The 26948-nt window shown below is 43.5% G+C and overlaps 1 protein-coding gene and 1 long non-coding RNA gene across 6 annotated transcripts in view; one reads left to right on the top strand and one right to left on the bottom strand.

Annotated features, from left to right (window-relative positions):
• Window positions 1-26948, bottom strand: part of LOC108718324 (DNA (cytosine-5)-methyltransferase 3A) — a 99864-nt gene that overhangs the window by 17369 nt on the left and 55547 nt on the right. For 4 of the 5 annotated variants that reach the window (XM_018266063.2, XM_018266064.2, XM_041565154.1 and 1 more), the window contains 10 exons: window positions 5136-5348; window positions 4094-4252; window positions 3876-3983; window positions 3404-3560; window positions 3130-3276; window positions 2718-2762; window positions 1179-1258; window positions 957-1069; window positions 510-693; window positions 144-228 (listed from right to left, as the gene is read on the bottom strand). In XM_018266063.2, coding sequence (XP_018121552.1) covers window positions 144-228; window positions 510-693; window positions 957-1069; window positions 1179-1258; window positions 2718-2762; window positions 3130-3276; window positions 3404-3560; window positions 3876-3983; window positions 4094-4252; window positions 5136-5348 — 1291 coding nt within the window. Of the gene's footprint in view, window positions 1-143; window positions 229-509; window positions 694-956; window positions 1070-1178; window positions 1259-2717; window positions 2763-3129; window positions 3277-3403; window positions 3561-3875; window positions 3984-4093; window positions 4253-5135; window positions 5349-7930; window positions 8167-26948 lie in introns of those variants that run through there. The other variant, XM_018266066.2, reaches the window with a different exon arrangement.
• Window positions 12489-16875, top strand: LOC108718325. Its single transcript, XR_001936007.2, has 3 exons — window positions 12489-12846; window positions 15673-15837; window positions 16553-16875. It is a non-coding gene; the product is annotated as an uncharacterized LOC108718325 (long non-coding RNA).

Below are 26948 nucleotides of genomic sequence, written 5' to 3'. Positions count from 1 at the left end.
AAGTGATCCCCAATTCCTCTAGGAAGTGCCATCGGCTCTTAAAGGGCCAGACAATACTGTGTGGGCAGATTTTCTAAATGTAAATTTTGACTACATGTCTGGGAATATTGGATTTAACTGGTTAATATTGGTCAGTGGCTCACCTGTTGCAATGCCATCAAACAGAGACAGTACTCGGATAGGCTTCCGCTTTTCAGCTGGTATAGGCGGATAAAGCTTTGGTGGTTCCTGAGGAAGAACAAGAGACGCTGTCAGGGGAAATCTACATCTCTTACAACAGGCAAACAGCACCATCTGCTGGTCAATTCTGCTGATTGGCCTGGTTGGCAGAACTTACCAGTAGATGGCACTGTTGTTTCAATTTCACTATATATTAGCAGTGTAAAACTGCTAATATCTTAAAAACTAAAAATGAATTTAAATTTCACAAGAGTAGACAATTTTACATGCATTTGATTGAAACCCTCAGTTTAAACAAAATCCAGCCACATATTACAGGGGCTACTTACAAATTCTTGGTCGTGGTTGTTGGCAAAGAAAATCTGCAGCCGGGAGGGCCAGTCATCGCGCCTCTTCAGTAGCCCGCAGATGTCCTTGTGTCCGCACATGTAGCAGTTCCAAGGATCTTCTTTAATAGCTGCCTGGGCTGCACCTGGTCCCACAAGCAAGTCCACACACTCGACACAAAAGCACCTAAGGGGTTAACCGGAAGATTTATCAATTGGAGTCTCGCCTCCATCATATAAATGGTGTCAGGGAGAGGTTTCCCCTGTTGCATGTGACAGATAGAGGAAGCAACAGGCAGTCACGGCTGAGTACAGGAAGTTTCCCGTGTAATACAGGAAGTAGCAGGCCCCGATGCATATTATTATTATATATAATAATATTTATTTAATTCATATCATATATATAATGGCAGTGTAACAATTTATGGGATAATAAAGAGTAGTCGTTACCTGCAGCAGTTATTATTGCCGCACATTAGCACCTCCCTCCCTCCGCAGCATATGGTGCAGTAGGATTGATAGCCGTCGTCATCGTATTGGTAAGCGCACTCCAGGAAGCAGTTCTGCACACACAACAAATGACAATACAGATGGCAGCCCCGACCAACAGTCGTAATCCTATATATATATATATCCCTCTGTTATTTGCCTACAGTCGGGGGTCCTCCTTACCTTGCAGTTTTGGCACATGCCACCCGTAAACAGGGGGTGTTCCAGGTTAACATTCAAACTGCCGCAAGAAATACAGATATCTGCAGGACAGAGAGAGGGATAAGATTTCCTTCTGGGACAAGTCATAACCCAAATAACCTGCTGGGGAATTTAGAGTGTCCTCTCCTCACCTGTGTGATACCTCTCCTGTGTACTGGCTACGATCAATGGATAATACTCAGAGTACTCCTTTACTATATTCTGACTAGGGTCTATGGGTAATACTCAGAGTACTCCTTTACTATATTCTGACTAGGGTCTATGGGTAATACTCAGAGTACTCCTTTACTATATTCTGACTAGGGTCTATGGGTAATACTCAGAGTACTCCTTTACTATATTCTGACTAGGGTCTATGGGTAATACTCAGAGTACTCCTTTACTTTATACTGACTAGGGTCTATGGGTAATACTCAGAGTACTCCTTTACTATATTCTGACTAGGGACTATGGGTAATACTCAGAGTACTCCTTTACTATGTACTGGCTATGGACTATGGGTGATACTCAAAGTACTCATTTAATATATACTGACTAGGGTCTATGGGTAATACTCAAAGTACTCATTTACTATATTCTGACTGGGGACTATGGGTAATACTAAGAGTACTCCTTTACTATATACTGGCTATGGACTATGGGTAATAATCAAAGTACTCATTTACTATATTCTGACTAGGGACTATGGGTAATACTCAGAGTACTCCTTTACTATGTACTGGTTAGGGGCTGTAGGTAATACTTAATGTACTCCTTCTACTATATTCTAACTAGGGTCTATGGATAATACTCAGAGTACTCCTTTACTATATACTGGCTAGGGACTATGGGTAATACTCAGAGTATTCCTTTACTGTATACTGATTAGAGACTATGGGGTTATTTACTAAGCTCCGAATACCCAAAATTCCACGAAATCCGAAAAATTCTTGATTTTTTGTGTTATAATAGGCTTAAAAAAAAATCATGAATTTTTCGGAATTTATTAAACCCCGAGGGCTAAAAAGCCCGAATATAAAAACACAGCATCTCAAACCGGTTGCATAAAAGTCGATGGGAACAGTCTCATTGATTTTTGGTTGTGTATGGGCTTTCGGGCCATTTCACAATGTTTTCTGAGCTTTTGGGTAAAAAGTTTTCGGTGGAAAATTCATAAAAAATCTTGAAAATCAGAGCTTTTCTCGCAAAGGTAATTTTCGGGAAAATGTAATAACAAATAAGCGTTTTAAAAACCCGAGCGGCTTAGATCAGAGTTTGTAGCAGCCGATATTGAGATAAATTCGGACCTTGTTAATAACTCCCTATGAGAAATACTCAGAGTACTCCTTTACTATATACTGACTAGGATATTCTAATATTCAGAGTATTCCTTTACTATAAACTGGCTATGAACTATGGGCAATATTCAGAGCCTCAAGTAGGGGTGCAGCGGATGCCTCTGTATCTAGAGCATTTGTATATACATAACATACAGGCCCCTGATTCCCAGGACATACTCACCTTCAATGTTCCTGCACTTCTGCCTCACTTCATAGACCAGTCTCTCTGCCAGGGAGGAGGAAGAGATAATTAGCCACAGAGACGCCTGAGTATTATTATTATATGGGAGAAAACTGAAAATATTCTCTAACATTCACTAGCCCAGACCCTGTTACATAGGGAATGACTATAGAATCAGAAGTGTAAGGAATCAATGCCCTCCTTATCCATGGGCAGTGGAATGTGGGTTCCATCCAATACTCACAATACCCAAGGCCATTACTTGTCTCCTCTCATTAAGGGTGCTGCCATTGCTTCTGCCAGGGTAATCAATGTAATACACCCTCTAGTGGCCACAGCAGCAATGACAGCCTAGAGAAGTCAAGCAGTATGGCAACACACGGGAGCTTATGGTGGTGACATGCAGTTGTACCTCGTGTGCCCTCATCAATGATTTCCTTGACCTTGGGTTTTTCTGTGCTTTTTCGAGGTTTTTTTGTTGGAGGGGGAGGAGTGTAGGCAGCTGCTTCAGGTTCCACCCACATTTCTGTGTAAACTTCTTTGTATGGGTTGCGCTCCTCTGGAAAAACAAAAAGGGTATAAGATAACAAGCAGTATGGCAGCACCTCAGAAAACAAACAATCAGGGTCCCATATCCTTATGTCTGTTACAGAAATAAAACCTAGGGGCCACGGTTTGAGTCTCACCTTCTGGAGGATCCAGGCCTTTGGGGCCAGAGGGTTGGAAGCCACCCAGCGCCCACTCGATCATCTGCTTGTTCTGGATTTCTACTGCTTTGGAATTGTCCGACTCGTCGTTCTCTGGGCATGATGGGAAAACCTTTCTGGCTCGGGTGCTGGCCACCTGAAATATATGTCACCCCATTACCTGAAGCAGCAGGGTCTCATTCTATTCATCTTGCTAAATCATGAGGTGCAACCAAAGCCAGAAATGAGTCTTGGATCCCATAACATCAACATTTCAGGCTCTGTTTTTGGTCACATTCAAGAATCTCAAGGGGATGGGGGAGGGCAAACTATTGGTGGAAGGGCTCATCTAAACCATGTCTCTGCAAGAGAAGAGAATTTTCCTGCCCAACCTTAGTCAAGTCCAAAAATGGAGCTTCATCAACTTCTTGATAGACTTTACCAATAGAATTGTCCAGCAGAGCTTTCCTACCTGGAGAACCTCATAGATGGCTTTGCGGTACATGGGCTGCTTGCTGTAGGTGGGCTGGTGGTAGGTACCGGCGAATGAACTGAGAGGCAACAGTTTCTCCACACAAACCTGGTGGAAGGGCAACAAGAAGGTCTAAGGAGCAGAAGACGTTTTGGGAAACAGGCCATGGGGCCTCTTCTCATTTAGGTTTATCAAGAAAAAATGCAGCAATCACTTACCACAGAGAACTTGCTGTCCCCAAACCACATGACCCAACGTGTCCCCTCTGCTGCGCGGCTCCTTCCCGTCATCCACCAAGATACAATGCGACCGGGCCACCAGGAGAAGCCACGGAGCTTGCCCCACACCAGATCTCCAATGCCAAAGCCCCGACCATCCTACAAGAGAAGAGGAAGGTGAACTGGACACATTCCGACTTCCGAACATAATTGAAAAGTGTCCTTGAAGCAGCTGCACTGGCAGATACATAAGATGGCTTTAAAGGATAAGTAAACCTTTAAATTGAATGTAAAATAGATTGGGGACTATTCTAAGCAGTTTTGTAATTTACATTCATTATTTATTTTGTTTTGATTCCAAGATATTGAGGGATACATGTACTGTTAATATGAATGAATTTTGTTACAACAGCGCCACCTGCTGGTCAGTTTCCCACCAGTCTGACCAGCAAGTAGTCAAGGAAGTTGTCAGGAGAAAGAAAGAGGCTGATGTTCTTCTGCTTAGGAAAGATGTGAGAAAAGTTATCTGAGGTTTCTACATTTTTTCCTAAGCAGAGGAACATCAGAGCAGCCTCTTTCTTTCTACTGAAATCTTCCTTGACTACTTGCTGGTCAGACTGGTCAGGAACTGACCAGCAGGTGGTGCTGTTACAAAATGCATTCAAATTAACAGTACATGTATCCCTTAATATCTTAGAATCAAAACATAATAAATAATAAAAGTAAATTACAAAAGTGCTCACAATAGCACCCTTGTCAATTTTATATTCACTTGTTTTAAAGGTTTACTTATCCTTTAAGGAAGGGCTGGATGCCTTTTTTTAGTAAAGGGATAAAATACAAGGCTACGCATATTGACTTGCTGGGAATAGGTGTGCCTAGTGTCAACCATGCACCAGATGGGATATGTAGCAGCTCTACAGCATAATGCGGCTGCACTGGAGCCATGTTGTTCTTGTGGCGGCTCAAACCAGATTTACTAAGCTGGCCAGGGAAGAGGAAACGTTTCTTTGACGCTCTCTATCTGCTGCGGCCCGCTCACCTCATATTCTGCCTCGTTGTCTGCAGACTTGGACGTATTTTTGTCGACAGCATCAGGTGCAACTGGTTCGGGGGTGGTGGCCACAGTGGGGGAGGCGGGGTCTGTGGGTTGCTGGGAGGCCGGCAGACTGGGTTCCTCTTCCTTCTGAGGTTCCAGTGACACCGTTTCTTCCATGGCGTTGATCACGGCTACCAACTGCTGCTTCTTCTCAGCCTGCGGGAGACAAAAGGAATAAATATTTGTTACTGAGCAACAACATCAGGGATTGAGCCTTTCCCCAGACACTCCCTGGGATCTTCAACTGACCAACAGCAGGACTGAGGGATTCGCAGCAGGACGGGAGCGTGCGTCAGCTTCAGGGATTGATTTCAGCTTAATCCAGCGATCTGGGAAGTTTAAGGGGGTCTATAGTCGGGCAATAAACCCTGTCCCAGTGACACTCTGCCTTGGTTTATATATGGGGCCCAGGGTTGCAGTTGGTCATTTTCTGTCCAATTCATTTCTATCAGCTGGTTTACACTGACCACAGCAGAAATAGAAAATAATAAAGTGGTGGAGCTCATCCGACTAAATCAGATTTGCTGTCTGTGGTGACAGATGCCATTGGCTAGGTCTTCATTTTAACTGGCAACAAGAAAACACATGGCTTCAAACAAATGAAGTGCCTCCCCAAAAATTCCCAACATTAACATCTTAAGGGGAAGTTGTATGTGTACAGAGTTGCCTCTGAGGGGCATAATACGATTAACTGCCCTAGGCTGGGCCTCCAAATATTGTAGGGCACTAAAGAGTAGAAGCTTTAGAGTAGTAGTCCAAGACACAACTGTAGCCAATCAGAATATTAGAATATTCACAGGCTTAGACCAACTTGTAGCCAATTAGAATATTCATAGTGCTAAAGCAATCTGTAGCCAATCAGAAAACTGGAATATTTATAGTCCATTCACAAGACAAGACACAACTGTAACCAATCAGAAAACTTGAATATTTATAGTCCATTCACAAGACAAGACGCAACTGTAGCCAATCAGAAAACTGGAATATTTATAGTCCATTTACAAGACAAGACGCAACTGTAGCCAATCAGAATATTAGAATATTCAGAGGCCTGGATCAACCTGTAGCCAATCAGAAAACTGGAATATATATAGTCCATTCACAAGACAAGACACAACTGTAGCCAATCAGAATATTAGAATATTTACATGCTTAGACCAACTTGTAGCCAATTAGAATATTCATAGTGCCAAAGCAATCTGTAGCCAATCAGAAAACTGGAATATTTATAGTCCATTCACAAGACAAGACACAACTGTAGCCAATCAGAAAACTGGAATATTTATAGTCCATTCACAAGACAAGACGCAACTGTAGCCAATCAGAATATTAGAATATTCAAAGGCCTGGATCAACCTGTAGCCAATCAGAAAACTGGAATATTTATAGTCCATTCACAAGACAAGACACAAATGTAGCCAATCAGAATATTTGAATATTCACAGGCTTAGACCAACTTGTAGCCAATTAGAATATTCATAGTGCCAAAGCAATCTGTAGCCAATCAGAAAACTGGAATATTCATAGTCCATTTATAAGACAGGACACATCTGTAGCCAATCACAGGCTTAGACCAACCTGTAGCCAATTAGAATATTCATAGTGCCAAAGAAACCTGTAGCCAATCAGAGCATTAGAACATTTACAGGACTAGACCCAGCATTTCAGAGGTATAAATATGGTATAAAAATGTTTCCACAGTTATTAAAGGGTTAGGTCACCTTAAATAAACTTTTATTGTACAATAATGGCACTGACAGTTCTAATTGGTCTTCATTTTTTTATTATTTGAGTTTTTTCAGTTTCAGTTTGGCATTTCAGCAGCAACCTGGTTTCTAGGGTCATATTTGCCCTAGCAACCAGGCATGAATAAGAGACTGGAATATGAATAGGTATATGGTAATGAACAGGTAAAAAAGTATTAAAAACGAATAATAACAATTAAAGTTAATTTAAAGGTGAAGCGCCCCTTTTAGACTTCCCTGACAGTGGGATAAGGGATTGAAGCTCCTGGTTACTAGGGAAAGGGAACATAACAACCAGACAGTGCTTTATATTTTACATGAGAAGCAGAAAGAGAAAACCTGAAGAAAATGAAGCAGAAAAGAAACAGGATTTGCAAATGATCTGAGAATGTGCCCCACTTGCCCCCCCTGCCCACTGGCAATAGAATTGTGCCCCCAGGAGTTTAGGAACAAAACCAGAAAAGAAGGATTTGCCATTGGGAGGGGCACTAAGCCCCCAGCCTTGTTCCTTTGATCCCCTCGGCCCCCAGGAGATTTGCACAGTCACATGGGAGTGGCCCTAGGGGATCCCTGCACAGGGGCCACATCTGGACAAGTAGAAAGTAAGAGATTAGGGTGAGACCAAGGGCCCCTCAGTGATTCCATGGCTGAATGTTGCAGAACTACAGGTCTCATGAGCTTCCAGTTCAGAAATCAATATAAAACTACAATATTCAGTGCAGCCCTCCAGCTGTTGTTCAACAGTAACTCCCAGCAAAGCAATAGCTGGAGGGCAGCACATTAATAGCCACTGCATGTGAGGCCCCCATGCTGATGAGTGCAGGTACATGTTGCACAGCAGGAGGGAAAGCAGTGCAGGCTGCAGCAAGCATTCTTTTACCATGTGGCTCCCATGTGCAGCCAGGAATTATAGGGGAGGAGGTAACCCAAATCCCTGCTCCATGTTATCCCTCAGCTGCCCCCTACATGTATAGTGGTGCCCCCTTACTGCACCTTTGGGGCCCTCCTGGCCCTGCTGCACGTGGCCCTTGTACAAGGAACATTCCTTCTCCTCCTCAGTCTCTTCATTTGGGAGCAGGTCAGGCTGCAAAGTACCAGGCGCTTGTGCTACAATAATGGGGCCCCTCTGTGCCTCCCACAGAATCTTAACTTGTGACCTGTCTCCTCCCACTTAGCCCCTCCCACTGGCCCCTCTCACCAGCCAGTGCAGGGCACAGCTCAGCCAATCAGCACAGGAGGGGGGTCCCCAGCTTTCTCAGACACCCTTTCATTGCCTATTTCTTCTCCCCAGTTGCCTCTTCCCACTCTCTTTCATGATAAAGGAAGGGAACGGGTTAATGGAATAAAGCTGAGGGACAGACCTCATGTTTATCCCCCTGAACTACAAATCCCACAATCCCCTGTACTGCCCCCTACTCATCCCTGTACTGTCCCTACTCATCCCTGTACTGTCCCCTACTCATCCCTGTACTGTCCACTACTCATCCCTGTACTGCCCCCATCTCATCCCTGTACTGTCCCTACTCATCCCTGTAGTGTCCCCTACTCATCCCTGAACTGTCCCCTACTCATCCCTGTACTGTCCACTAATCATCCCTGAACTGTCCCCTACTCATCCCTGTACTGTCCCTACTCATCCCTGTACTGTCTGCCCCCATCTCATCCCTGTACTGTCCCTACTCATCCCTGTAGTGTCCCCTACTCATCCCTGAACTGTCCCCTACTCATCCCTGTACTGTCCACTAATCATCCCTGAACTGTCCCCTACTCATCCCTGTACTGTCCCTACTCATCCCTGTACTGTCTGCCCCTACTCATCCCTGTACTGCCCCCTACTCATCCCTGTACTGTCCCTACTCATCCCTGTACTGCCCCAACTCATCCCTGTACTGTCCGTACTCATCCCTGTACTGCCCCTACTCATCCCTGTACTGCCCCTACTCATCCCTGTACTGTCCCTACTCATCCCATGTACTGTCCCTACTCATCCCTGTACTGTCCCCTACTCATCCCATGTACTGTCCCTACTCATCCCTGTACTGTCCCTACTCATCCCTGTACTGTCCCTACTCATCCCTGTACTGTCCCTACTCATCCCTGTACTGTCCCCTACTCATACCTGTACTACCCCTACTCATCCCATGTACTGTCCCTACTCATCCCTGTACTGCCCCTACTCATCCCTGTACTGTCCCCTACTCATCCCTGTACTGTCACTACTCATCCCATGTACTGTCCCTACTCATCCCAGTACTGTCCCCTACTCATCCCTGTACTGTCCCTACTCATCCCATGTACTGTCCCTACTCATCCCATGTACTGTCCCTACTCATCCCTGTACTGTCCCTACTCATCCCTGTACTGTCCCTACTCATCCCTGTACTGTTCCCTACTCATCCCTGTACTGTCCACTACTCACCCCTGTACTGTCCCCTACTCATCCCTGTACTGTCCCTACTCATCCCTGTACTGTTCCCTACTCATCCCTGTACTGTCCCTTCTCATCCCTGTACTGTCCCTACTCATCCCTGTACTGTCCCCTACTCATCCCTGTACTGTCACTACTCATCCCATGTACTGTCCCTACTCATCCCAGTACTGTCCCCTACTCATCCCTGTACTGTCCCTACTCATCCCATGTACTGTCCCTACTCATCCCATGTACTGTCCCTACTCATCCCTGTACTGTCCCTACTCATCCCTGTACTGTCCCTACTCATCCCTGTACTGTTCCCTACTCATCCCTGTACTGTCCACTACTCACCCCTGTACTGTCCCCTACTCATCCCTGTACTGTCCCTACTCATCCCTGTACTGTTCCCTACTCATCCCTGTACTGTCCCTACTCATCCCTGTACTGTTCCCTACTCATCCCTGTACTGTCCCTACTCATCCCTGTACTGTCCCCTACTCATCCCTGTACTTTCCCTACTCATCCCTGTACTGTCCCCTACTCATCCCTGTACTGTCCCTACTCATCCCTGTACTGTCCCCTACTCATCCCTGTACTGTCCCTACTCATCCCTGTACTGTCCCTACTCATCCCTGTACTGTCCCTACTCATCCCTGTACTGTCCCCTACTCATCCCTGTACTGTTCCCTACTCATCCCTGTACTGTCCCTACTCATCCCTGTACTGTCCCTACTCATCCCTGTACTGTTCCCTACTCATCCCTGTACTGTCCCTACTCATCCCTGTACTGTCCCTACATAGTTATGTGTTACCCCTAAATCAAATAGTAACAATTACTGCTCTTCTGCAATTAGAATATTCACATCAAACATCTGATTGTGTGTCTGTAATTACCATGGCAACAGGGTCAGTTTTTTATTGTTTTGTTTTATTTGTTAATAATGTGTAATTAGCTGTGAGTGTTACTCAGTGCTGCCCCCTAGTCTGTGCCCCCTGTACATTCTGGTGTAGGAGGTCAGTATTGGGGTGCAGGTCACTGCGGGGGAGGGGCTCTCCCTAATCTCTGGGCTGTGCCTGAATATGAATTGTGAGACATTTGGAGATTCCATTTGCCCCTCCCTCTGTACATAATGTCACAGCCTGGCTATTGTCTGATGTCCCCATTGTGTTACTTTTACATCTCTTCCTTTATTTATACTTATTATACTTCTATACTAGTCATAAATAACGCTGGGTTCCCTTTATAGACCCACCCCGCCGATGACATCACAAAAGGGACGGGGTGATCAGGCCGCGGCTATAAAAGTTGCACCGGAATTCAGAAGCCGCCATTGTAAGGTCACGGGGGGAGAGCAGGAAGGAGAGCTGAACCCAGACCAGCCCACGACCACGAAATGGGGGTGCGAGATCGGCCCGAACCCGAGGGTATCAGCCCGGCCCACACATCACTATTATATACTGCTGACATGTTACACACACCATTCCCGTCAGCCCCTGTCCCAGTGAGCTTACAATCTAAGGTCCCTATCCCATTCCCTTCAGCCCCTGCCCCAGTGAGATTCCAATCTAAGGTCCCTATCTCATTCCCATCAGTCCCTGACCCAGTGAGATTCCAATCTAATGTCCCTGTCACATTCCCATCAGTCCCTGCCCCAGTGAGGTTACAATCTAAGGTCCCTATCACATTCCCACCAGTCCTGCCCCAGTGAGCTTACAATCTAAGGTCCCTATCCCATTCCCTTCAGCCCCAGTGAACTTACAATCTAAGGTCCCTATCACATTCCCACCAGTCCTGCCCCAGTGAGCTTACAATCTAAGGTCCCTATCCCATTCCCTTCAGCCCCAGTGAACTTACAATCTAAGGTCCCTATCACATTCCCACCAGTCCTGCCCCAGTGAGCTTACAATCTAAGGTCCCTATCCCATTCCCTTCAGCCCCAGCTCCAGTGATCTTACAATCTAAGGTCCCTATCCCATTCCCACCAGTCCTGCCCCAGTGAGCTTACAATCTAAGGTCCCTATCACATTCCCATCAGTGGCGTAACTATAATACAGCAGACCCTGCGGTTGTGGGGGGGCCCGGGGGACAGAGGGGCCCGGACCAAGGGGTCAGCTGAACTGAAACACTGTGTGCGGCGACCAAGATTGACGCTTACCACAAGTAATTTAGCGGCGGGGCGGATCTGAGGCTATACGAAGGGACAGGAGATGTGCGATGCGTGTATGCGCATGCAGGTGTACGTGCGTGCGTGCAGCTAAGCCGGGGCCCCTGAAGATTTTTTTGCAGGGGGGCCCTCGTTAGCTGTAGTTACGCCGCTGATTCCCATCAATCCCTGCCCCAGTGAGCTTACAATCTAAGGTCCTTATCACATTCCCATCAGTCCCTGCCCCAGTGAGCTTACAATCTAAGGTCCCTATCCCATTCCCTTCAGCCCCTGCCCCAGTGGGTTTACAATCTAAGGTCCCTATCCTATTAACCTCAGTCCCTGCCCCAGTGAGCTTACAATCTAAGGTCCCTATCCCATTCCCTTCAGCCCCTGCCCCAGTGGGCTTACAATCTAAGGTCCCTATCCTATTAACCTCAGTCCCTGCCCCAGTGAGCTTACAATCTAAGGTCCCTGTCACATTCCCATCAGTCCCTGTCCCAGTGAGCTTACAATCTAAGGTCCCTGTCACATTCCCATCAGTCCGTGCCCCAGTGAGCTTACAATCTAAGGTCCCTATCCCATTCCCTTCAGCCCCTGCCCCAGTGGGTTTACAATCTAAGGTCCCTATCCTATTAACCTCAGTCCCTGCCCCAGTGAGCTTACAATCTAAGGTCCCTATCCTATTAACCTCAGTCCCTGTCACATTCCCATCAGTCCCTGCCCCAGTGAGTTACAATGTAAGATAACAGCTGTGTGTATCACGTGCAGTACGTGTCAGTCAGGTGACTCAATGACGTCAGGGAGAGGCGGGGCAGGTGAATGTCGGTGATTGGTCGCGGAGTCCCGCGTGCCGTTGTTTTGGAAATCCCTCCCCCATGAATAACAACCCTGGCGGGGCTCTGGGGCGGGACACAAAGTGAGTGAAATAAAGACGGGCCTATTGATGTTTCCCGCAGATTTAGCGTATTGGCCCCGCCCCTGAGTAAGTCACTCAGCACAGGGTCAGCGCTGCAGTAAAAGCAATAAATCACTCGCGCTTCCCACTGACCATTCTGGGGAAGATGCACAACTTTATAATGCACCGACTTTTGCCTTTTCAAATCCCCCGTTTTTATTCTCCTCCCTGACCTATCGGCTGATCTGTATTCATCCCGCCTACCAACCAATGACGTGTTGCCTTTGCTCCTACTGACCAATGAGCCGCCCACTCATCCTCTCACTGTCCAATGAGCTGCTGGTTCCCTTCCCGCGCTGTAGCGTTTCGCGTGTGAGAGAAGAGTGACGCGTTAGACATAAGGTGACGAGCCCCGGTGCTACAGTAAAACCCCAGAGAGACTGCAGAGCAGCGGGTACGTTATGAGCGTGTGAGGAGTGACAGGACCCTAATATCGACTGTGACTCTTTCCTGATAGAAATACAAAGATATGACCCCCCCCCCCGCAAAGTTTCTCTATTTTATGTTTCGAGATCTGACAATTGTTTTGTCACTTCCGGTCACATCGTGGGGACACTGGGCCCATTGGTAACCATGACAACAGCCGTGTCTGAGCCCATAGGCTGCGCTGAGTGCGAGTCCCACCATTGTGCCTGTCCCTGGTTGTTTTGGGGTCACGTAATGAGCTCGGGCCGATACACAGGGGCAGGTGCTGCGGCTTCTCTGATTGGCCCTTCTCCCCCCAGGCGCACGGTTTCCTGTGTGTTGCTATGGTAACTGCTGATCTCAGAACTGATTGGTCCAATACTCGAGTAGAGCAGAATTCTGGGGGATCTTGTCCTTATTGCTGCACTGGGGGTTCTGCCCTAAAGCAACATTAGTGTCACTGGGACATGAGTTTAAAGATATGATCCCCAACCGAAGGTGCAGCCAATGAAGGTTGGGGGTAACAGTATTTTAGTTCTTAATTGCCCCCCCCCCCAGCGCTAGGCACCCACAGTGGGGGGAGATGCCAGTACAAGCCGCTATGTCCATCAGATCTCGTGTGTAAATTCACTTGTGACATAATCAGCAAGTTGCACCATTCACTCACTGTGCCTGCACCAACATGGCCGCCTTCTACTGGGTTACAATGTAATTCTCCTACCGCACACCTGTAGTTCACCAATCCTGCAATTGGTGGTGCGTTCCTTCCGTTGACCCGGCCGGGTCCCTTAGCAACCGATTTGTATAAAAAACGGATTCGCACACACGCTGATTAATGCAGTCGGGAAATATCCCCTTTTATTCAGCCACCAAACATCAACGTTTCGGGGTGAAGGGTGGGTGTTCCCCCCCGAAACGTTGATGTTTGGTGGCTGAATAAAAGGGGATATTCCCCGACTGCATTAATCAGCGTGTGTGCGGATCAGTTTTTTATACACATCGCCTTCTACTGGGAGCTCCCTGGCCTAGTGCTGGTGGGGGGCAATTTAAAAAAATAAAAACATACCCCCAACCAGAGTGCAGGATCTTATTACCCCACACCTTTGGTTGGGGATATTTATGCCATCAGGTGGCCTTTAATGTTTCAATCCCTGTACAATTGTATGCTCAGAGTCTCGCTGCCCTGTTTATTTATCACGGGGGTCACTGTACCATGTTTATCAATGGGCTCATGGTATCATTTAATGCTGGGGGGTCACTGTACCAGGTTTGAATTAATCCCTGCTTGTTGCTGTACCATTTTTTCTGAGGGTTAAAGGGATACTGTCATGGGGAAAAAAGATTATTTCAAAATGAATCAGTTAAAATTGACAATATGTCTAGCCCCATGTCAGATTTCAAAATTGAATATAAAAAAATCAGTTTGATCTTTTGAGAAATGGATTTCAGTGCAGAATTCCGCTGGAGCAGCACTATTAACTGATGCGTTTTGAAAAAAACATGTTTTCCCATGACAGGATCCCTTTAAGGTGGCCATAGATGCAAAGATCCTATCGTACAAATTGAGGATTCGGACCGTGTATGGAGAGTCCCGGCATTTTCCGTCCGGCAGAGATCGGTCGTTTGATTGGACAGGTTTGATTTTGTCCCGACCGATCCCGCCGGAGCCCATTGCACTCTCATCGTAATCAGATCATTCGGCCATAGGGTTAAACGTTCAGATTACCCCCGATATAGCCATGCCCGTTAGTGGCATATCGGGGAAAGATCGGCTCGTTTGGCGAAATGAGCGGATCTTTTTGTCTATGGCCACCTTTACTGTTGGAAGAGAGCATTCCCCCACTTTTAAGCTAGGATAACTATCATTTTAAAGGGGTGGTTCACTTTTACTTTTAGTATTTTATAGAACGGACAATTCTAAGTACCTTTTCAATTGGTCTTTTTTTATTTTATTTTTTTAATTATTTGCCTCCTTCTGACTCTTTCTATCTTTCAAATGGGGGTCACTGATCCTATATAAAACAAATGCTCTGTAAGACTACATTGTTCTACTTTTCATTCATCCTCATCTTTCTATTCAGGCCTCTCCTATTCATATTCCAGTCTCTTATTCACATCAATGCGTGGTTGCTAGGGGAATTGGGACCCTAGCAACTAGACTGGAGAGCTGCTGGATAAAAAGCTAAATAACTAACTCAAACCACAAATAAATAAAAAAAGAAAACCAATGTCAGAATATCACTTTCTGCATTAAACCAAAAGTGAATTTACAGATGAACAACCCTTTTAAGCTTTAGGTCACTATACAATTCTATAGGGAAGCAACTGCCTTTTAAAGCGGAAATGCGTCATTAAGCCAGACCAATACTACAGTAGTCGCCAAAATAAGTATCTTTGCAATGTACATTGATTAAAAAGTATTCCATATAGCTAGGAGCAAAGTGCTTAGGGAACACACCCTGTGACATTAAACCAATATGTAACTGAAGGCAATTATTTTATGTGATGCAACATTTTCCTTGTATTTCTCTCAGGTCTGAATATGAAAATGAGGGTTTGGATTTGGTTCGGAATTGAGCTAAATACATGTAGAGGATTTAGAATTTAGCTATGGATTTGGTCTGTCTCTATTTTATATACCAGCACTTGTCAGCTGCTCTTCTAAGTTATGGAAGGAAATATTGAATGTTTGCTTGACCTTTGCTTGCTCTAATTTCATTCCCTTCTCTTTTACAGGGTTATTGATTTTTCTCTTGGGGGGGAAAAGTGTTAATTGTACGCTTCATTTAATCCACATCTAATTCTCTATTGACAGGGCATACTTGTCCCACCTATACAGTCTGTGGGCCAGAGTTGTTCCATTCAGCATCAGTAGAAATGAGTGGACTCTGCTGTTGTGACACCGGCGAGTGGAATTCGAGTGATGTTAGCAGTGAGAATGAGATTATTCACTGGCTGCCATACACATGGAAAACAAGGGGTAATATTGAATGTCTGCTTGACCCTTTGCTTTCTTTCATTTTATTCCCTCTCTTTTACAGGGTTATTGGTTCTCCTGTTGGTTGTTTACTTTTAATTCACGTATAGTTAAGTGTTTTGTACACTTTCTGCTATTTTAAAGGGGTAGTTCACCTTTAAGCTGACTTTTAGGGGCAAATTTACCTAGGGTCGAATATCGAGGGTTAATTAACCCTCGATATTCGACTGCCGAATTGAAATACTTTGAATATCGAAGTGGAAGGATTTAGCGCAATTCGTTTGATCGAACGATTAAATCCTTCGAATCGAAGGATTTTAATCCATCGATCGAAGGATTATCCTTCGATCAGAATATTGTTAGGAAGCCTATGGGGACCTTCCCCATAGGCTAACATTGGCCTCGGTAGGTTTTAGGTGGCGAAGTAGGGGGTCGAAGTATTTTTTAAACAGACAGTACTTCGACTATCGAATGGTCGAATAGTCGAACGATTTTTAGTTCGAATCGAAGGTCGAATTAGCCCATTTGATGGTCGAAGTAACCAAAAAAAACATTCGAAATTCGAAGTTTTTTCCCTCTATTCCTTCACTCGAGCTAAGTAAATGGGCCCCTTAGTATGTTATAGAATGGCTAATTGCAGGCAACTTTTCAATTGGTCTTCATTATTATTATTTTATAGTTTTTGCATTATTTGCCTTCTTTTTCTAACTCTTTCCAGATTTCAAAACTGGGTCACTATCTAAAAAAAGTCCCAGTAAATTCCGCATGCACTCCCAGGCCCTCCTGTGTGTAGATATCTGGTGCTCAGTCCTCTAGGGAGACGGCCCTCCCCTGGATCCACAGGGAACAAACAATCGAGGAACCGGCGCACAGAAATGATTGCAAAAGGGGATTGACCCCTACGTGTTTAATGTGTCGCGCAATACACAACGTTTCGGGGGCTGGCCCCTTCGTCAGGTGACGAATCTAAAAAACAAATGCTCTGTAAGGCTACAAATGTATTTTTTATTGTTACTTTTTATTACTCATCTTTCTATCCACGCCTCTTCTATTTGTATTTCATTCTATCATTCAAATAAGTGCATGGTTGCTAGGGGAAATTGGACCCTAACAACCAAATGACTGAAATTACAAACGAGAGCTGCTGAATAAAAAGCGAAATAAGTCAAAAACCACAAATAATAAAAAATTAAAACCATTTGCAAATTGTCCCAGATTATCCCTTTCTACATCATACTAACAGTTAACTCAAAGGCGAAAAACCCCTTTAATGCAAAGGAGCATTGCTTTCTTCATAATTTAGATTTCCTTACCTAGTGTGTAGATACATATTTACATTAAACAAGTAAAGACTTGACCTTTTTGGTCCCAGAGCAATGACACAAGGGGCTATTTGTTGCCAAAAAAAATACCCTGTCATAGACTGTACTGAGAATTGTCTCTGCTAAAACACAAATCATTTAATAGCTCAGAAATGCATAGAGAATCAAGAGACAATTCTCAGTGCTGTGTATATTGAAGGGTATTTTCTGGAGTATTGTAGCTATAGCAAATAACGCTTAGGCTTTGGTCAGGTTGTTTGTCAGTCTGTGTTTTTATCTGATGACCAACAAACAACATGACCACTCGCCCTCCACTCTGTGTTGTTTCTGCATCTCAAGTCATTGGGGGGAATTCACAAAAGTGCAGAGAGACCATTTTTGGAGTAAAAGTGATGGTAAACTGGAGTAAAATACTTTCTCCATATTCACAATCGGAAATCCGCCTAAATTCTGACTCAAAACGCCACTTTTCATATTTTAGTGAAAGAAAGACAGTTTACAGACACATTTATGAATTGGTCTTTCAAACGAGATTTTAAATGACAGTTTCTCCCAACATTTTTAAAATGGAGGCTCTGTATAACTCTTCCCCATGTGTCAGATCAATTCCAAGATATTTTGCTCTGCTTTGGTTCAGCCAATCTTCATTTCACTCCTCTTGTAGGTGTCCCAATTTGGGCGTTATTAGCATATTAATAGGGATTAGCATTTTATAGTCAGGGCACAAATTTCTGTCTAACCCTATAGGTGTAAAAGCCTCATTAACAAAACAAACACGTGTAATTTATACAATTTTATATGTAAAAAGTTAACTCACACGCACTTTATTTTACTTGTTTTAGCCTAATGAATGGGGCAACATTAGCAGTTTGAGTGAATATATTATCTAGCAGCACTTAGACACTTGACCTAAGCTAATAAAATACAAATTCCTATATTATACAAAATAGCATTTCTTGTATCTTGTTACACAAGTGGAATTACACAAACATGTCGGCAGATTTAGAAAGCCCAGGTTATCATGAATAAATTTATAATTTTCCTAGGTAAAAAAACCCTCCCCCGGAAATTCCAATTTGATGGCTGACTGACAGTTTTAGTAAGAGCTAAAGACAAATTCAGAAAAAAATGTCTTAAAACTGTCATTTGATATTCAAAATCTGAAAACTGTCTGTTTAAAAGACAAATTCACGAAAGTGGAGATAGAGGTTTGTGAATTTAGTGGGAAATCTGACACTTTTATTTTGTCTCAATATCAGCACTTTTGTGAATTCCCCCCCATTGTGTTGGCCTGGGTGCATTTCTGAGCCAAAATCCACTCCATGGGGCAAATTCACGAAGCGCCGAACGCTAGCGTTAATTCGCTAGCGTTTGACATTTTCGTTACTGCGCAAATTCACTAACGAACGCTGGCATCGTTTCGCTAGTGTTACTTCGCACCCTTACGCCAGGCGAATTTTCGCTAGCGACGTAACTACGCAAATTCACTAACACGCGCAGTGTACTGAACGCTACCTTTTACGCTAGACTTCCTTCGCCACCTCAGACCAGGTGAAGTGCAATAGAGTAGATAGGGATTGTTTCAAAAAAAGTCAAAATTTTTTCTAAGTCCCAAAAAACGCAGGCGTGTTTTCTACATTATGGGTGATAGGCTGAAAAAGATCGAAAATTTTTTAGGGGCTCCCCTCCTTCCCCCCTACATTTCCTGACTCATGGCATCTACATTATGGGTGATAGGCTGAAAAAGATCGAAAACTTTTTAGGGGCTCCCCTCCTTCCCCCCTACATTTCCTGACTCATGGCAACTTACCTAGACAGTGGGCACATGTGTAGGGCAAAATAAAAATTTTATTTGATGATTTGAAGGTTTTCTAGGCATTTGTAGGGCTGATACGTATTCCTCCATTGAAATTTAAATTTGGCGCCGTATGCAAATTAGCCTTCGCTAGCGTAACTTCGCTTTACATAGCGAATCAACGCTAGTGCAACTTCGCAAACTTACGCTACCTCTGAGCGCAACTTCGGATTTTAGTGAATTTGCAGAGCGCTGGCGAAACTACACCTGGCGAAGTGCTGCGAAGTTGCGCCTGGCACAACTTCGAATCTTAGTGAATTTGCCCCCATGTGTTTGTACATGAGGGACCAGACATAAGATGGTGGCACATCGCGCTCTACTATGGGATCATGGGCCAGTGCACCTGACTTGTGTCTGAGGTTAGGGCTTATAATCACTGAGGGGCATCTAACAAATTGGCAGATGCAGATAATGACTTCCATTTTAAAAGGGACTAATTCTATTGTTTTTCTGCCTCCTTTTTAGGTTTTTGTTTCTTTTGTGGAATTGCATCAGCTTGTTTAGCCAAGGCATGTATGTGACAGTGTGACCCTGAGAGTAAAATACTGTTTCCTGTCTGTTAAGGTTTCCTTTCTGACTTCTCCCCACAGACACATGAGATACGATACAACCGTGTAATTTACAATGTGACAAAGCTTTTGCAACACCACTTCAACTCTAGACGGAAAAGGTAACCACAACTTTCTCATGGGAGTTTGCTGATTTACGTTTTGTGTTGCATTAACGCTGCAGGAAATGAAGCAAATGGAACTTAAAGGGGAAGTTCAACTTTAAATGAAATTTTATTATCATATAGATCAACTTATACATTATGTTTATTTATAAGTATTATCACTATGCCATTTTGTGTTGTGGGGTGTCATTGACCCCAGCAACCAAAAAGCAGATTGCGAGGCTTTGGTTTTTGTGATTGCTATTTTTATTGCTAATGTTTTTATTTAGTCTCTCTATTATTCATCTTTCATTCAGATTTCTGATATTTTCACATCCAGTCGAAAACATTGCTCACAACTACACATCCCATATTGAGTGACTGATTTACTGTTGGCAATGGGGGACAATATTCTCTTTTAATTCTTGAAGGCTGTGCGTGCAGAAATGAACCTTTTTAAATTGTGAGTTGTGCAGCATTTCAGGCTTGTGACCTTCCATTCCTAGGTCTCTGCATTGTGGAGGAGTGTCAGCAATGGGCCATTGAAGCTTTTGCTGAATTACATTACAGGTCAGTTAGCAAGGTTGGTGTGGGGAGGCTGAGGGGGCTGTAAAGAGCCAAAACCCCAACTATGTACATGAAAAGCTTCTGCAAGGGATCACGTGGCTCTATATTACTTAGTTAGAATGGCACTCCTTTCCAAGGGGCCTCAATTAACCCATTGGTCACCCAGGTTCTTGTGTGGAGGTCCCAGCAAACAAGTATGGGTCCCCAATGAGAAAAAACAATGCCCTTAGATGCATGACCATAACCTTGCCCACGATCTGCTCAAACCCTGCCCATTCCCCTGTAAGCTCTGCTACCATCACCACCCAACAATCACAATTTCAAATCTCTTGGAACCCCCTCTCTGATGGTGGTACACCAAGAGGTTGCCTGCATGTTTTGTAGTGTGGGACAAAACCCAAGCAGACAAGAGAAACCTTACAAACTATACTAGGGCATCTAGTAATCATGAGAAATGCTAACCTAAATGCTAGTGTATTCCCTCCAATCAGGAGTCACCCAAATGAAGACCTTTCCATGATCAACTCTGCATTTCATGGCTATAAGTCAGCATTTATGGATATACAGCGCACCTGGAACGTTGATAAACCAATAAATCACATGAAATCAATTCTGCAATATTTCAACTACATTTAGAGAATTATAATTAGCTAATTAATGTCATTTGCTCAGAGATGAATAGTGATGGAACCTGGCCACATTTTATTGGTTACTAAAAATAACCAATCACAGGGGATTCCCTTCGATTTCCATTCCATTATAATCACAGGCACCCACAAAATAGGGTGTGCAACAAGTTACCTGTGATTCTCCAGTTCATGCACAAATGAGTCTCTGCTTTGGTAAATGCACATCATTTGTGACCTTACTTGTATGCGTGAATGGTGCTGTTTATATTGCGTCTATGTACGGCATCAATAATGGCCTTAATAATGTGTAACTCACTAGATTTAAGATGAATTTTTTAAAAATCGAATATACTTAAAATTTGTAAAGGTTATTTAAGAAAAAATTTGAATGTCTAATATTTGATAGAATGGTTCCGACACGAAGTTTCGAATTGAATTTGATTTGTATGAATCGAGTTTTTATCCCGAAAAAAAACTCAAATGTCAGGAAGACTATTAACATCTCCAAATGGCTCAACCTCTGCCATTGACTTGTAAATTAACTCGGCAAATTTTAGGTGGCAAATATTCAAATTAGGACTGTTTCCATGGTCGAAGTGTGATAAATCTCACATTCGAATGTGTGAATTGTGACACTCGAATTTACTATTCTTTATAAATCTACCCCATAGTGTTTAAGCATCAAGGCATATGCATTTATTTGTATTAAAATACAAAAATTAGCTATAAACTAGCTATATAAAGAGCAATTCACTATAAACTCATCTATAGAATGGAAAGCAGATTTACACACAATAATTGCACTATTTAGAAACAAGATAACATTTGTAGGGTTTGTTTGGCTGGGTAAAAATGGTACTCCTGGGTCCAACAGAGGCTCTGTGTATTTGTAAAAGGTTTCCTAATCTGAGAAATCACTATACTATAAAAGCATGTGGGGTTATATAATAAGCAAATAGTTACAGGTTAAGTTGCCTATAGTAACCAGTAGTTAGCATGGACTCTGTAACAGCAATCCTGGGATTGGTTGCTATGAGTGTTGTGGGACACCATTGTGTATTTTGTATTACATACGGGGGATTAGTATGCATTGTACTAGAAGCTGCAGACCAATTTACATTTTATGTTTTTCCTTGTTCTCCTACTTTCTTCTTCTGTTCTATTCTTTTCCCCCCTCTTAATCCTAAAATTCCAGCAAGTGTCTGGCTGTTAAATTGCATGTAAAATGACCTGGCTAATCCAACACGTACACGGCATAGTATGAATTCATTGGACTTGCTTCTACTCTCCAGTATGGAATTCATGGGGTATGTTGATTGGACAAATCTGCTTCTTAAGGTGGCCATAGACGCACAGATAATATCGTACGAAACGAATTTTCGTCCGATATTCATTGCGTGTATGGTGGAAAAAGAGCCGACCGATATCGGCAGAAGACTTGGATATCGGTCGGCTCATCGATCGGGCTGGACGGAAAATTTTGATCGGGTGCCTTTGAAGGGAGCCAAACATCGGCCATTGTTAGTGCCGAATCGTCAGATACAGGTAGAATTCTATTGTTTATTCCCGTATATCTGACGATTCAGCTCTACACGTGTGTATTGAAACGAACGATCTTTCTTGGAAATTGTCGTAATTGTTACATCTATGGCCACCTTTATTCTGTAATTGTTCACTCTGTCTGTGTACTCCATTGAGCAATTGGAAGGTACCAGTACTAGCAATAAAGGTAAGAGGAAAAGCCTCTGGGGTATCAGCCTTCAGCTGTTGGTGAGATAAAGATACACATGAACAGTCAGGCAATACTGTTGTAGTTGAAATTACACTGATCATTGCAAAATTATTTCCTCCACCAGAAATGCGAGCTAATAGAGCCCACATGGAGAAACAATACTATTTTGGGCAGAAAAATGCCTGTAGTGAATGCTATCCCATTCACCCACATGGAGCTCATCTCATAACAATGAACATTATATATAGAATAGATACAAATTTATATATTTTCTGAAAAAAACATGTTACACTTAAGTATTCCCCCTTTCAGCAATCTGTTTCTGTTGAATTATTTAAAAAAAACAGCTCTAAAAAATAGTCTGTGCACATGTTTTGCCAAATTGTCAATCTGACTCTGGTAGGAAAAGACTGATTGGTAGGAGGGGAATACATATTTCCATGAGATGAGCCTCATATTAAGTTTGCATTATAGTTACACTGAATTTAAGGGTAACTACACTTAATTAAAGGGTATCACTGGTGTGGGAGCTAGATAGTAAAAATGATGGCTTACAAAGAAATCACTGGATTCCCAGGCAGGCTGAGGGCTATATAATAGCTTATTTTTTTTAAAACCTCTCTTATAAACCCATGTGCAGAAAGCCCAGTAACCATATAGCCTAGTGATCTCATACAGACACCACTACACTAAGACAAGTAACCATATAGCCTAGTGATCTCATACAGACACCACTACACTAAGAAAACTAACCATATAGCCTAGTGATCCTATACAGATACATGTATGTGTCATATAAAGAAAGTCCAGTAACTTTTTACTGACAAAAACTCATTTCCAGAGCCATGTGATAGTACCACTGCCCCATCTTTAAAATAATGGCAGCAACATTGACTTCCAATAATTAGAAATACTACTGACTGTGTAACTAGTTAAGCTTAGTTTGACAGCAGTATGGCATGAATTAGGACCTATCAATTTATACTATTTATAGGGATTTCTCAGTTGTTTTCTGAATATATCAGTGCCCTTTGTAGCCAAGAACTATTTGCAGTGCACAAGAGGAAATACATCCAAAAAACATGTAAATAATAATGTAAAACTATTCCTATGTTCATAGTTTGAAATTATATCACTGTCCGCATTCTGTTAGAGGGAAACCAATGTACAATAATAATTTAGGATTGTTTGACGTAATATCATAAATAGAGATTTACGGATCAAGCGCAGCATTGGGGAAACATACAGGGGGCCCCCCAGTAGCTGTCGTGGGACAACAAAGGGCACTTCTATTTTGCACCATGAAAAAGCCCCCCATGTTGTTGTGCTGTAAAACTCATTCTATTTTCTACTGAACTAGCTTTAATCCCAGAAGGCATTTTCCTTTAATTACAGTAAATGTAAAAGTTTGTAATGGAGACCTGAGAACGGGTAAGTGACGTGGCAACAGGGCTGATCCTATCAAATGTGGGGCCCAATTGGGACCATGTTGGCGGGGCCCCTAGACAAAGTGTTGCTGGCTACTGACACACCAAGTATTTAGGAAAATAAGGGCATACAGGCACAAAATAGAAAGGAAAGGGGCAGACAAGGTAAGAGAGTGAGAGGGATGAAATAGGGGCACATAATAGGGGCACACAGGGTAAGAGAGAGAGGGAGGAAATAGGAGAGTGGACTGGGCCAATTATTTTGGGGCAGGCTGGGCTGATTCAGCTTGGGAGCAGGCTTGGTTGGATTGGGGGCAGGCAGGGCCTATCAAGGTTGGAGGAAAGCTGGGCCTATGAGAGTTGGGGGCAGGCTAGACCTATGGAGTTGGGGGATAGGCTGGCTTATCAGAGTTGGGGGTGGGCTGGACCTATGGATTTGGGGATGGGCTGGACTCTCAAAGTTGGGGGCAGACCAGGCAGCATCATGTGCTGAGGGAAATATTATCTGTGGTGCGGGGCCCCCAGAGGTGCGGGGCCCTATTGGACCCAATTGGTCCAATAGGCCTAAGGCCGGCCCTGCGTGGCACAAAGTCAGTAGAGTTGAGATTTGGCAAGATGGGAGCTAAATCTAGAGACATAGATACAATGAGTAGAGAAAAGCCTTCTGTGTATTAATAATAGGGATGCACTGAATCCGGGACCCACACTGGTGAGTCTGCCTGAAGATCTGTGATTTTGTAATAATTCACCACAATGTATATATTATCTGTGCCCATTAATGCCTATTAGGCTTGAGCTTAAACAGCAATGCAAAAGACACATGCCAAGCAGGGGCAGGTAGGAATGGTCTGCGGTAGTCTGTAACATAACTGTGCTTTGTAACTGGGGGGTTAAGAGTCAGGAAGGAAAAAAGTCTCCTTAATGAAAAGGACATAATGAGCTTTTAATGAATTCACTGGATTTTACAGACTGTCCAGCCCTGTATGCACAACGCTCCCATTCTCTGCTATAGAATCCATAGTATTTCCAGCACACTAGGGCTCCAGTGCACATTACTTAATAGAGATATAATGATGCTCCACTACAGGCTGCTTCTGTGTCCAGAACTCTGCGACAAAAAATCACACTTAGGGGCAGATTTATTAAGGGTCGAATTTCAAATTCATGTCCCATAAACTTGAAATTCGACCAATTGACATTTATTAATAAAAATTGAAATTCTCTGCTCGGGCGACTTTAATCGACCCGAGAACTTGAAGCAAATTCTATTCGAATTAGAAAAACTCGAGTGACAGGAAGGCTGCAAACATCACCAAATGGATCCCCGGACCTCTCCCAATGACTTATACAGCAATTCGGCAAGTTTTTGGTGGAGAATAGTCGAATACGAGTTCTTAAAGGGTCAGAGTATGATAAATCTCGGAATTCGAATTAAAACTCAAATCGAGTTTGGCTAATTCACAATTCTAATTTGAGAGTTTTGACCAAAAAAATAAAGTCAAATTTGAATTTTCACTTCGACCCGTAATAAATTGCCCCTTAATGAATTGTGCTTTTCACACCAAAGAGAAGTTGTGTGGAAGAGACGAAGCTGACCTGGATTTTCTGCCTTCTATGGGATAAAAGTCAGAGCCCACCTGCCTCGGCCATCTTGCACAACACAGGACTTTCTCTTTATGGGCTGTGATTGGTTGTGCCAGAGCTGTGCCCCATGCAGTGACCATATGGGCAAAAGAGGGTGCTCAGAGAATAGCTGCTTTAGCCAATGAGCTTTAATGTGGTGAGAGGGGCATTTATGTGCTCCAAGCATCTCCCTGGCTACACACAAGGACATTTGCTAGAGAGAGGAGAGGCACACTTACTGCTATCTTTCAGCATCTTAAACAAGCAAGAGGTATCAGTAAACCCTATATCTATATACTACCAGTGCTGCCTTTGCCTAATTGGATTTATAACTAAACCCTAAAAATGAATGTCGCTAAAAACACCATATTTTATATAGTGAACTTATTGCACGAGGCTAAAGTTTGAGCTTGTCAATAGCAGCAATGATCCAGGACTTCAAACTTGTCACAGGGGGTCACCATCTTGGAAAGTGTCTGTGACACTCACATGCTCAGTGGGCTCTGATTGGCTGTTGAGAAGCTAAGCTTAGGGCTCGTCACTAATTATCCAGCAGCAGAAAATGAGCTTCCCTGGCTGTAATATAAGCTGATCCTACAGGTTTGCTGATTATTCAATTCTGATGCTAATTGCACTGGTTTCTGTGCTGCCATGTAGTAATTATGTGTATTAATGACTAATCAGCCTTATATTGTGACATTTCTATTCTATGTGTACTGTATATTGTGAGTGGCTCCCTAAGCTCAGTAAGTGACAGCAGCACAGAGCATGTGAATCAGTGAATCAGCAGAAAAGAAGATGGGGAGCTACTGGGGCATCTTTGGAGACACAGATCTTCCCTGCTAGAATGTAAATTGCCGGCGGGGTGGCACTCGAAAGACTAAGTGTTCCGAGTGCCGCTGGTGATTTACATTCTAGTCGGTGGGAGGCAATTCGGGGAGATTAGTTGCCCCGAAGAAGAGATTTGTCACCGGGCTACTAATCTCCCCAAATCTGATTGTGTGCCCTGACCCTAAAGGGTTGTGGTTGCCCACAAGCCTGTCCCTGCCAGATAATTCATATGATGGCTGCCCATGAATATTTGGGTTCTTGATTCCCCCCCCAATTGTGTCCTGTTTATTACATGAGCTCAAGAGAGAAATAATAATGCTATAATAAATGACAAAGTGGGAGAAAGTATATTTAGTGGCACTGTGTGTGGTGTTGCTCTGTATGGCAGGGATCTCTCTGTATTGTGGGATTATATGCTGGGGCTCCCACTATTCCCATGACACAAATAGAATCCACTATTTTGGATTTGGATGAAC

Source organism: Xenopus laevis, chromosome 5S, assembly GCF_017654675.1.
Source record: "Xenopus laevis strain J_2021 chromosome 5S, Xenopus_laevis_v10.1, whole genome shotgun sequence".
In the NCBI taxonomy this organism is placed as follows: Eukaryota; Metazoa; Chordata; class Amphibia; order Anura; family Pipidae; genus Xenopus; species Xenopus laevis.
This window is presented reverse-complemented; position numbering and strand designations above follow the sequence as displayed.